General features: G+C 49.6%; 1 protein-coding gene across 2 annotated transcripts in view; it reads left to right on the top strand.

The window, feature by feature from the left end:
* The first annotated feature begins 1,271 nt into the window (after positions 1–1,271).
* Positions 1,272–12,883, top strand: part of LOC121625973 (spectrin beta chain, non-erythrocytic 1-like) — a 35,561-nt gene continuing 23,949 nt past the window's right edge. The window contains exons 1-3 of one of the 2 annotated variants that reach the window (XM_041964309.1): positions 1,272–1,399; positions 6,856–7,080; positions 12,049–12,200. In XM_041964309.1, coding sequence (XP_041820243.1) covers positions 6,927–7,080; positions 12,049–12,200 — 306 coding nt within the window. In that variant the 5' untranslated portion in view covers positions 1,272–1,399; positions 6,856–6,926. Of the gene's footprint in view, positions 1,400–6,855; positions 7,081–10,230; positions 10,634–12,048; positions 12,201–12,883 lie in introns of those variants that run through there. The other variant, XM_041964317.1, reaches the window with a different exon arrangement.

Raw genomic sequence — 12,883 nt, 5'->3', positions numbered from 1 at the left:
GAGTGTGTTTATCCAATCACAGCTCTCATTAAGCCTCAGTGTTTTCCATCAGACGTCGTTAAAGTGCTCAGTCCGACTCTAATGGGCTCGGTGCTGACCGTCAGCGCGGCTCGCTTTACACAGCAGCAACATGTTTGCTTGTGTTGACCAATCACAGAGCGGCGACGGTCAGGAAGCGTCCTCTCTGAGCCAGACTGCTGGCTGGGACGAGCAGGACATAATGATCCACATCTTTCCTCGCGTTTGCCAGTGGAAGAAATACTACTCTTCCCATGAGCCTCAGCTGCAGTTGCCATGGAGACTGATCCATGAAATAAAGACTTGTATCATATTGAAGAAAGTGTCGTCGTCGTCGTGAGCGTTTCCTCTGACGGCAGCTGAGTGGAAATGACTGCAGGTCCATTAAGCTCATTCATTATTAATCAGTTCTGATTCTGCTGAAACTGAGCCACGCCCACTGTGTGACATCACTTCCGGTCACCGACCACAGGCTGACTGGTACGTGAATGAATCCCCATAAAGCCCCAAGTCCCCCCGCTTAGGCATGAAGAGACGTGTGGAGGGCAGCGAGTCCCTCCAGTCTGTCAGGTCGAGTCGGGCCAGGTCCTGTTGGGTGGAGTCGGGTCAGGTCGGGTCAGGCCCTGTCGGGGAGAGTCAGCCGGCACTGACCCGTTCACACTCACAGGGTCACACGGCTGGTTATGGGAAGGATTCGTTCACGTAAAGACGCACCTTAAATTAACAGAACACCTAAAAGACAAGTCAGCCTCTGATGTCACCTGAAGCCTTTATGATGAAGATTAATTAAAGCTGAGTGTGTTAGAGACTGGATGTCAGAGTGTGGACACTCCTGCTCTCCAGAGGATGAACCCCACACATGATAATGAGTCCATGAGGCCTCCTGCAGCGCCACCTTCAGGACGGACTTCACCTGCTCAGACTGGAAGAAGATAAAATCTCATCACAAACGGGGTGTAATCAGGGTGTAATTTGGAGTGAACTTTGCGGCCAGGAGGGGGCGCTACAGGGGCTTTAAACTGTTACTTTAAACCGTTACATGTTGTTTCCTCAAAGCTAGAATTTAAAATCCTGAGTTGTCTTTGAACGCAGCGCAAACTCCGCTCGGAGAAATAAACGATGAAAACCAGAAGCTGTTTGGTTTCAATCCGAACTGATGAAGACTGGGTCTGAGGGAGGAGGAGGAGGAGGAGGAGGAGGAGGACGGGGGGCAGTGCGGATTCTTTCCCGTCATTCCCTGCAGCAGCAGCAGCAGCAGCAGCAGCTCCCTCCCTCCTGTCTGTCGCTCCGTCTGTCGCTCCGTCCCTCCGTTCGATGCCAGTTTGCGGACTCTTCTTCGTCTCGGCTGAAGTTTGGAGGCTCGCTGTGATCTCCTGAGCAGGTAAACAGCTTCTTCTTCGCTCTCTGCTTCTTCCTGCGGGGTCTCTATTGTTGCTGCGGCTGTGATTGGAGCTGCGGAGCGGCACTCCGAAGCCTCCGATCCTCCGCAAACTTGGTTTCATGTCGGAGGCTCAGTCTGGCCGATCCGATTCTCCTGCTCCGGTCTGAAGCACGGAGTCCGTCCGGAGGCCCGGTCCTCCCTCCCGGCCGCTCCGCGCTCCGTAGCGGCGCCGCGGTGCGCCTCAGCCCGCATGTCCGCCTCTCGCCCCCCGCCCCGCCAGCAGCCATTTGTCTCGGCAGGAGGATGGAGGATAATAACGGTGCGCCATGCACGGACGCACAAACAGGCGTGGCCGCGGGAGGAGGAGGTGATGTGTGTGTTAATGTGTGTGTAACAGCGGAGCGTCTGCGCCATAAAAACACACCTCTCAGCGCACATTTGCGGGCGTATTTTTAGCGGAAGATTAGCGGGATGTGTCCGGCCTGCAGCTGCCGTCCGCGGCTGCGGGAGGCTCTGCGGGCCGGTCCGCAGTTCCACACGCACGGACAGAAAGGAGAAAAAATGTTGGAAAACACAGCCAGCGGGGCTGCTGGTGGTCAGGGCGAGGAGCTGCAGGCCTCTGGCCCAGCACTGCGTGTTCTGGTGGGGGGGGGGGGGACGTTTTCCTGACGTTACTGGAGCCTGCACGGTAACATTCAGGTCCCTTCAGGATCCCGCTGGCCGGCAGCTCCATGCGGGTCTGAATGGCTCCACAGAAACCTCATGTTGGGGTGCAGGGCCGGCTGTAGCCCAGGAGGAGGCCCGGGCAGGATCTGATAACCTCCACCCCCTCCACCCTCAAAGAGCTGCAGCAGCAGGCTGGATCCGCAGGTTCAGTGTGGGCTGAAGTTTGCTGTTAGTGTCCCAACAGGGGACAGACAGATGTCTGAGCCAGCTGTTTGGTCCTGTCCCCTTTCAGAGAACTAGCACAGAAGAGCTAACAGTGCTAACTGATGTAGCCACAGTGTGTCTGACCATCAGTGAATCTCGCTGATTCAGTTAATCACTTTGAACTGTGGCCTCGGAGAACGTTTGTTCACATTTACACAACAAATGAGCCATTTCTTCATGGATCAAAGCCGACAATGAGTCGTTAAGAAACACTGATAATCATAAAAATAACAAGGATAATAATTAGTTAGCCTACAGAGACTGTTCTCTGCTGCTAAACAAAACATTACTGATACACCGTGAGAACAAATATGGGAACTTCCTGCCAACAATTTTTGGTTACAGGAACGTTCTCAGAACAATTTTCTAAAATCAGGAGAATCCTGATTATGTTACAACGTTCTCATGCTGTACGGTTCCTTATGTTCAAAGAAGGTTCCTGGAAATTTTTCTCAACATCTAATTGTTCTGTAAACGCCTTCAGGGTTCCCGTGTGGTCACTTTATTCTCCACCTAACATGTGGAAAATGTGTTTGCAGATGTTTATTCAGACGTTGAAAGAACGTCATAGAAGCCACTGCCTCTATGTGCTGTATTGAAGGTTCTAGTATGCAACAGAAAACTTTCCTGAGAACAAATATGGGTTCTATATGATCTCCAATAAGTAATATTTGGTCAGAGGAACATTGTGTGAATGTTTAATGCAACATAGGAGAACGACTACATAAATACCACAAGGGAACGTTCACTAATAGTTCCTTTAACTTCACTAGAACATTTGGAGCACGTTCTTTAAATATCGACAAACGTGTAATGTTCTCCATCATTCATTTTCACATTTCATGTGCCAGATGAATTTGTCACATTTTCTGATGTTAGAAACACTTTCAAGGAACCAAATCTTTGACCACATGGGAACATTCGAAATATGTTCCATAGTTTTGTTGTGGAACCCCCAAATCCCGTTTTGAGTCTGTCAGAGTTCTCCTGACCTGACGAAGATGTTAATAGGTTTGTTCAAGAACATTGTCCAGATGTGGCGGCACGTTGAAGAGCAACTCGAGTGTCGGCGTGACGTGACGTGTTCTCTCTGTGGAGATCCTCAGGGAGTATTGTTATGGTTCCATATTTTATGACATAAACACAGCGTTCTGCGGTGCTCAGTCGTGTTTTATCGATGTTAATATTCATACATATGTATCTATAAGGAGAACATCTGCAGCAGAGAGGCGTCAGGAACTAAACAGCAGCAGAAAGTGTCTTTATGCTAAGATAAGCTAACCAGCTGTAGCTTCATGTGTAGCATACAGTCGTGAGAGCCGGATCTCTCCGAACATCTGAGAGGAAGAGAAGAAGAAGATTTCACAGAGTGACTGTCGATGTGATCATTTTTAACCGCAGAGTCGTGTTCATACAATCCAGAAACATGTTCTTTAAAACCTGACGGGTTTTATTCTGCTGTTCCTGCTGACCTGAGATCAGAACGATGGAGCTGCTGTGTGCTCAAGGGTGGGGTCATCTAACCAGGAAATGACTGTGCGTGTGCGTGTGCGTGTGCGTGTGTGTGTGTGTGTGTGTGTGTAAATCCAATAACTCCACCCTGCTCTGCTCGGTGGAGTGAGGTCATTCTTCTTCTGCTGTTTCTGGAACACAAACAGTCTCCTCTTCATCAGACTGGTGATTGTCCTGCAGCAGACCTGGAACTGATCACATGACCATCAGTCCTCCTATCACAAGCGTTCGTTTTGTTTATGGAGCCACTCACTCACATATTTAACTTCATTCCTGCCTCCGCCGTCGTCTTCTTCATGTGATCTGGTTTCCGTGTTTCAGGCCCGGTTTGACGGTGTAGCAGGCTGGTCTCAGTTCAGTCAGTCCAGGCGTTTGACTCTTCGTTGTCTTTATTGCACCTCTTAACGGACCAGTTCAACATTCAGCTGCCCTCTTTGTCTCTGAGCCAGATGTTCAGATTGATTCCACGCTCAGCTGGTTAGCTTAGCTTAGCACAGAGGGGGGGGCTGAGGTGAACACACTGTGGAGGTGAAGGGGCTCAGGATGCTCCTAACTTCCTGTTTGTAAGTTTCCTTCAGTATCACAGTGATCCTTTGTGTGTGTGTGTGTGTGTGTGTGTGTGTGTGTGTGTGTGTGTGTGTGTGTGTGTGTGTGTGTGTGTGTGTGTGTGTGTGTGTGAGGCAGCTGCTGGGAGACAGGTGACACACACCTGCTGCCCTGTGTCTGTGTCTGTGTGTTTCCTCAGCTGTGACTGTCAGGCTCTGAAAATGATTGAGGATTACATTTGTTCCCCAACACCCCACACACACACACTCACACACACACTCACACACACACACACACACACACACACACTCACACACACACACACACTCACACACACGCACACACACTCACACACACTCACACACACACTCACACACACACACACTCACACACACACACACACACTCACACACACTCACACACACACTCACACACACACACACTCACACACACACACACTCACACACAGCCACAGCCACCCACAGTTCAGTCAAAGGTGCCACAGGTGGGGCAGACGAGACGGTGAGACTGACAGTGTCTCCTCAGCGTAACGCGCTCACAGCTAACAGCTCTGAGACTGACTGCAGATCAGCTGCTCAGTGACAACATGTAGATCACACACAGAGGTTGTGATGGAGCTAAGCTAGCTGCTAACAGCTGCAGTCGAGACGAGGCTGTTGTCACGGTTGGGGAATGTGAGGGACAGGGCGGGGGCTGCTGACACTTCCTGCCCCCCCCCCTTAAAGCTTCTCTCTTCATGTGTTCATTAATCTGAAACGGTGTTAAAGGATTTGTTGTCTTTCTGTCTTTTATGGTGGTTAATGGATTCACTGGACTCGCTGCTCAGGTTCAGCTCTGGCTGCTGTTTCCTCATGTTTCTATGACACATGGCCAAAAGTATGTGGACAGGGCAGAGTGGAGGCAGCAGCACACTGATGATGTCAGAGTCACAGATTTCAACAACACACAACAGCTACAGAAAGGTGTGTAGAAAGGCTGTGAGGAGGCTGTTCATCACTGGGAAACTGATCAGGACTGAGGTCCAGCTGGAGCCAAATGCAGGAGAAGACCTGCTTCAGTCTGCAGGAGACCTGAGTCTGGGTGGAGGCTGGACCAGTAAACACACGATTCACTCTGTTTTATTTAGGACTGAAAGCTGTCGCTCTGCTGATCCCAGGTCTGCTGCTCTGTTATCCTACCAAACCTCCATGGGGGGATAAATGAACCTGTGATGCAGGTAAAACTAAATATTGATCAGCTGATCACAGACGTAAACAGTCTGGTGTGATAATGTACTAACCGCAGGAAGTCAATAATTGCAGCGGTCTGACCTCTGACCTGCCGTCCTCCTGCTGCCAGCTGAGACTCTCAGACTGATCAGAGATCTGTTTCCATCATCCAGTAGAGGATTCTGGGAAGTCAGATCCATTAATGGAGGCAGGGTCCCTCAGGACATCCTCTGAGTGCTCTAATGGCTACTTCTGCTGCTCCATCCAATAACTCTGATGTGATGGAGCTGTTTACTTCCTCCATCGGCACTGGTCAGCCAATGGGAGCGCGGCGTGACGGCTCCACACATCATGGCGCCACACAGAGACCCAGACGGAGCCTAAAACACATCAGAAAACACTTCACCAAACATCCTCGTCAATCCTTCGACTGTGTGAATACCTCTCGGCTCTACATTACCCATCAGCCCCTGTTTCTCTCCTGAAGATTAACGTGAAGTCTAACTGTTTAAACTTGGATTGAACTGAAGCTTTAGAGTTTTGTTCATTAGAACGTTCACTCTGTTTGTATTTGATGACTTTGATGGTGCTCGCTCACTCAAAGACGTGATGGAGAGAAATAGATGTGTTTTCAGGTGGAGCGTCTTCCTGTCAGTGGAGAGTAATGGAGCTGCTACCTCGAGGGAAACAAACAGGGAGCAGAAAACAGTCAGTACACAGAGTGTGAACGGTCAGTGAACGTCTCATGGACTGAAACATGTCTGTGTGGACGTCCCACTGATTTTTCAACATGATCAATGTACCATCAGTATCTTTAAAGCTGTAACAGACTGCAGCTCCCTCTAGTGGCTCCTCCAGGTCACACAGGATGATGTCACGTTCTGTGCGTGTGCGTGTGTGTGTGTGTGGTAATAATCCAACATGTATTGCAGTGTGACAGTAGTGTATACTAGTTGTACTGTGATGGTACATTTACTTTTGATACTTAAATATTCTCTGCTTGTGTTTTCAGGCTTTGTGTTTTCTCCTGTGAGGACATTGTTGTAGTGGTTGTAGTTCTGCTGGTGGGGGTAGTGGTGGGGGTGTGGGTTCATTAATGACGGGGAGTCTCACAGCATCAGGACGATTTCTGTTCATCAGATCTCTCCTGATTGGTTTCCATGTTTATTGATCCCCGACGATCCCGATCCGGTTTTAAATGTCCTGCTGTTGACTTCCTGTCTTCATGTTGTCTCACAGGGCTCGGCCTGAAGCTGCCCATGTGGACGCGTCTCCGCTGACATCGAGGAGTGTGTCAGAGGTGAGAGGTCATGATGACGACGGTGGCCGCCGAGTACGACCATATGGAGCTGCAGCAGCAGTACAGCAGCAACGACACGGTCAACAACCGCTGGGATGACGACTGGGACAACGAGAACAGCTCGGCCCGCCTCTTCGAACGCTCCCGCATCAAGGCGCTTGCAGGTAGGAACCGCCTTAAAATACCACCTTAGTTTTTTTATATGATGAGGTGATGAGGTAAGAAAGATGGCAAAGACAAAGAAAAGCAGAGACTGAAACACTGACGAAAACAACGACTGAAAGACGATCAGCTCGCAGGTATTTTATTGTGAAGGGATGTTGTCAGACTCCCAGCATGCTCGGCGCTCTGCTGACTCGCTGATGTTTGATTTCCCGTTGAGCTGACGGTCATCAGCTCTGTCATGAAGCTCAGGTTCTGCAGGACAGATTCAGTGTGTCTGATTAGTTGATCCCATGGCTCCGCCCACTCAGTCACTCTGCCGTCCAATCAGCTGCTCGCGTCCCTCCATCACACTGCCGACACGATGATGCTCGGTTAATGTAATGACAGCAGCAGGAAACAGCTGTGTGTGAGTGTGTTGGACAGAGGTGGTTTGTGGGTAATCTCGTGTGGTTGCTGGACCCGAGGCGGTGGGTCGAACAGCCTGACCAACCCGACTCCAGGCTGGACGGAGAACCGCCAAAACTACATCACATTTATTTTACTTCTAAACAAAATCCAACAAACCAAACCGGGTGGAGGCTGAGAGACAAGCCAGACCACTGAGCTACATCTGAGCACCTGACTCCACCTGCTCAGAGGGTCGTCCGTCAGGATCCTTCTGGTCTTTACACATCTAAACCTGTCCTCAGTCCTCAAACCTCAGACTTTGCTGAGGGTCGGTCATGGTTGAGGTTCGAGGTCGTGTGACCCACGAGCAGTGGATGATAGTTTGTGATGATCCAGATCCTCGACGTCGATCAGTCAGCAGGTCGGACCCTTCACTGCTGAACCAGAACGGTAGAGAACATCGGTCTTCAGGATCCGACTGAGTGCACAAGTCCACATGTCTGTCCACATTCTCTCTGTCTGTCTGTCTGCCACACTTTTTGATCAGTTGATGGTTTCTGTAAGTCCTGGTTCTGGGGGTCCTGCAGCCCCCTCATATATTCCTTTTAGATTTCTGTTCTGTTCTGAAAATCATATTGCCTTTTCCTGTTAGCAGCTCCTTTTAGCAGCCCCTGTTAGCAGCTTCTGTTAGCAGCTCCTGTTAGCAGATCCTGTTTTTCAGCCCCTGCTAGCAGCCCCTGTTTTCAGCCCTTGTTTTCAGCTCCTGTTAGCAGCCCCTGTTAGCAGCTCCTTTTAGCAGCTCCTGTTAGCAGCTCCTGTCAGCAGCTCCTTTTAGCAGCTCCTGTTAGCAGCTCCTTTTAGCCGCTCCTGTTAGCAGCTCCTGTCAGCAGCTCCTGTTAGCAGCTCCTTTTAGCAGCTCCTGTTAGCAGCTCCTTTTAGCAGCTCCTGTTTTTCAGCCCCTGTTTTCAGCTCCTGTTTTGAGCTCCTGTTAGCAGCTCCTGTTAGCAGCTCAGGACATTCTGGGTGGGTGGGGGCAGTTGCTCTCTGGTTGCTGTGGTGTTAGGGTGGTGGCTGGGTGGTGGAGGCTCAGAGTGGCTACTCTTCACTATAATGTGCAGTCAGGGTGTACTCCGGATGAGAATCCTCCTGTGTGGCTTTTATTTTTTAATTCTTTAATTAGTACGACGGTTTGTTTCGTCATCATTATTATTTCTTTGTTCTCGCCTCTCGCTCCGTCTCGTTCACGTAACGCATGTTGTGTTTCCTTCCTGGCGGGGCTGGGAGACGGTGGGTGGGTGAATGGGGGGGATTTGAAGCATTTACACCTCAGCTTGCTTTTGGGTGGTGCCGCTCGTGACGGACGGCCCTGTCTGTAGCTACGCCCCTGACACACACACACACACAGGAACAGACTGCAGGTTTCAGTATCAACAACACTCTTTGATTTATACCCATGAGCCTCAGCTGCTGTTGCCATGGAGATGAAGCCAGAATGTGGCGGTAAAGCTGGACTGAAAATGACAATTTCTGTTTGGCTGCGTGAAGTCCCCTTCAGGTAAATCATTACCTGTGTGTGTGTGTGTGTGTGCGTGTGCGTGTGTGTGTCTCTGCCCCGTGTGTGTGTGTGTGTGTGTGCGCGTGTGTGTCTGCCTTGTGTGTGTGTGCGCGTGTGTGTGTGTGTGTGTGTCATGTGTATGTGTGTCATGTGTGTGTGTGCGCGTGTGTGTGTTTGTGTGTGTGTGTGTGTATGTGTGTGTGTGTCGTGTGTGTGTGTGTGTCATGTGTGTGTGTGTCGTGTGTGTGTGTGCGCGTGTGTGTGTGCGCGTGTGTGTGTGTATGTGTGTGTGTGTGCGCCTGCAGGATGTTTGTTTCTTATTTCCTGTCCTTCAGTCTGGAATGTGAAGGAACAATGAAGGGAAACATACCCCCCCCCCACACACACCCCTGATGACATCATTGTCATGCTGTAATGTCATTGGCTGATTGGTGAATCCCCTTTCCCCACACACACACTTAGACACAGTCTACACTGTAAAAAATCACGTTCAATATAAAGTCTTCCTCCCGTTTACGTCTCAGTAACATCAAACGAAAAACTCTGAAGACTTTTAGCTGAAATCTGAAAAGTGTTTGTTTCTGTTTCCATGTCTGAGTTTGACATCATGTGAAACATCTGCACAGATTTCCAGCATCACACTTTATTTCCTGTCACCGAACACGAAGACGCCGTCCTACTGAAGTAGGACACTGTCCCTTTCATGTCCACATCCTGCTCGACTGCAGCATGAGGCCATTATTGATCATAGGAGAGATGTGGGTGTGGGGGCCTGATGGAGGCGCTGCAGCTCAGATTACAAAGATATAAAGTGGAGGTCGATCCAAACGTCCAGATGAAGAATCCCACTGAGATTATTACAGTGACGAGTTTGATCATCATCCAACTTCTGGATCAAAGTCAATACAAATATCAGATTAAGAAGTAATAAATTCATTCTTTGTCATTTTTAACAGTGTACCCCCCCCCGTTTGCAGTGCAGGTCTTTTGTGTGTGCGTGTGTGTGTGTTCTGGGGGAAACAGAACAATCAGCAGCAGCAGAACGAGCAGCATGTAGCTGCTGTTGGGCAGGGCCGGATACACACACACACACACACACACACACACACACACACACACACACACTCCGTCCTGCGAGCGTCACTTTGACCTCTGGACTCTCTTTCTTTCACCTGAAAACACGAGGACGTCTTCTGTCTTCGTGTGAGCTGCGAGTCGTGTTTCCTTCTCTTCTTCTGTGGTTTTGAAGCGGTCTGGAGCTGAAGCTGGTTTTGGGGTTTTTTCTTATCGTGGACTTTTTAAAAACTGGTTTTCCAGGATCGGTTGTAACGCTGCTGAACTCCTGACGACTCTGTCAGTGAACCGTCTCACTTTGGGCTGATCGAGCGATCACCTGGACTGAACCGTGAGCCGGATGTTTCCTGTGCAGCTCGCTGGTGGTTGATCTGCAGCGGGACTGGTTCTCCTCTCGGGGGGGGGTTGTCCGGAGGTGGATTTTCTATCGGTGTTGGGTATTCGGGCAGTGATGGAGGTGGAGTGGGCGTCGGCCGACCCGGCTCAGCTGCAGCTCAGCTACAACCAGCTGGAGGGTCGGTTCAAACAGCTGCAAGGTAAGAAGAGTAGAAGAAGAAGAAAGGTGAAGCTGAGGGGTCACAGGTCATGAGTGGGTGGGGGGGTGCTGGTTTTGTTCTGGGATGTTGGATGGTGCTCCTCCGTCACGTCTTTCTTATCTGACTGAAAACACGAGACGAACAGAAACAAGCGTCTGTGTTTGCTGCCGTAGAATCAAGAAAACTGCGCCTGGATCTGAAAAAGATCCTAAACGACTGAATTCCATTCAGAAACCAGCTGACTGCAGATCAGTGATCAGTTTCCTTCTGAGTCTTCAGATCCAACATGGCAGCGCTCTGTGTTGGTCGGTCAGGCTTCGTTTGTCGAGGCGACGGTGACGTGAACAACAGAAATGCAGCGTTCGCGGCGTGACTTCATCTTCCAGGAATGTGCTCTTGAATGTTTTTGATTGGGCAGCGCTGGATGATGTCACACTGCAAAGGCGTGGTCAGGCCGTCGTTCTGGAGCTTTTTGATGCAGATCACATCAGGGAGGTGTGTGATCGGATCTGATGACGCGTTGTCGTACCTTCCTGTTACCGTGGCAGCACCACGGTTCATCGGGCCGTCGTGAAGCCGCTCGATCGTTTGAGGCTCTCAGGTGACGAACTTGTTTCCCGCCGCCCGGTCAAACTGCTGCAGCGCCTGTTAGTCAAAATTCAGGGTTTAATGACACAGAGAGGAGCAGGATTACCAGCAGGTTAAAAACGACTATTGGAATGATTTCAAATATTAGAGTTTGTATAAAGTAAGATCACTTATGAAATATTATTATAAATCTAAGTTGTTCTAACTTATTAACTTTTTTTGCCATTAATATAAATGATTGTTATAAGTGATCGATCATTAACTTTGATCACATGATGGATGAGGTCAGAATGCTTCGGATGAACATCTGGAGTGAATTAAAGGAGAGCTGGTTCCGTCTGTGGTGTTGATATCAGATGACTGTTTATTGATTACTGATCATTGATTGGACGACCTCAGTGTGACCTTCAGACACCTGGAAACTTCCAGATTATAAGGTGCTGAATTCAGGGTGTGATGTCCACCGTCCTCTTTCATTGTTTCATGTTTATGTGGTGTGTTTGGCCCTCAGTTATGTCTGCCAGGCTGTATGCAGCATGAAGGATACCTGCAGACAGAACTCAGTCTCCTAACTTCTAATGTTTTAGAGACAACAAGTGAAAAACATTAACACTGTCACTGTCAGCTCAGGTGTGCCTTCACCTGCACAACACTTCAGTCTTTCAGACTGAGCCTGATGGACCAGCAGTGAACGTTAACACACGTCAGTCTGGACCGAAGCTGTGGAGCAACAGACAGACTGACATCAGATGGACCACAAGCTACGAGCTAATGTGCTAAAGCTGCTAATAAACTTTGTGTGTGTGTGTGTGTGTGTTTGCGTGCAGATGAGCGTGAGGCGGTGCAGAAGAAGACCTTCACTAAGTGGGTGAACTCTCACCTGTCCAGAGTCTCCTGCAGGATCACAGACCTCTACATGGACCTGAGAGACGGACGCATGCTCATCAAACTGCTGGAGGTCCTGTCAGGAGAGAGGCTGGTACAGTACACACAGTACACAGTACCCAGAGTACACAGTACACAGAGTACACAGTACACACAGTACACAGGAGAGAGGCTGGTACAGTACACACAGTACACAGTACACAGAGTACACAGTACATATAGTACACAGGAGAGAGGCTGGTACAGTACACAGTACACAGAGTACACAGTACACACAGTACACAGTACACACAGTACACAGGAGAGAGGCTGGTACAGTACACACAGTACACAGTACACAGAGTACACAGTACATATAGTACACAGGAGAGAGGCTGGTACAGTACACAGTACACAGAGTACACAGTACACAGAGTACACAGTACACACAGTACACAGGAGAGAGGCTGGTACAGTACACACTAAATCCACAGAGTACAACCATAATTTGAAGACGTCCATCATCAGTGAGTACTGATCAGACGCAGTATTTGTACTGGGGATGTAATATTAGTACTTTTGTTTAGTTGTGGGGGGGTAATGAAAGTGTTGGCCAGTAGTTTTGCCGCTCTGAGCAGCACAATGCCAGACCAGGTGTGTCCTACTTCCTGTTTTGCTCCAGCCAAGCGGAGCTGCAGGACTCGCTGGCCTTGGTTCTGGATTCAGAAGTCCAGATAAGATAGACGAGTGCTGGCTGTGGTCCAGCTACAGCCCCCCCCCCTTCCTGAGGACCAAGGA

This window comes from Chelmon rostratus, chromosome 3 (assembly GCF_017976325.1).
Source record: "Chelmon rostratus isolate fCheRos1 chromosome 3, fCheRos1.pri, whole genome shotgun sequence".
Taxonomy (NCBI): Eukaryota; Metazoa; Chordata; class Actinopteri; order Chaetodontiformes; family Chaetodontidae; genus Chelmon; species Chelmon rostratus.
Note: the sequence above shows the minus strand (reverse complement) of the source record. Positions and strands in the feature narration are given on the sequence as shown.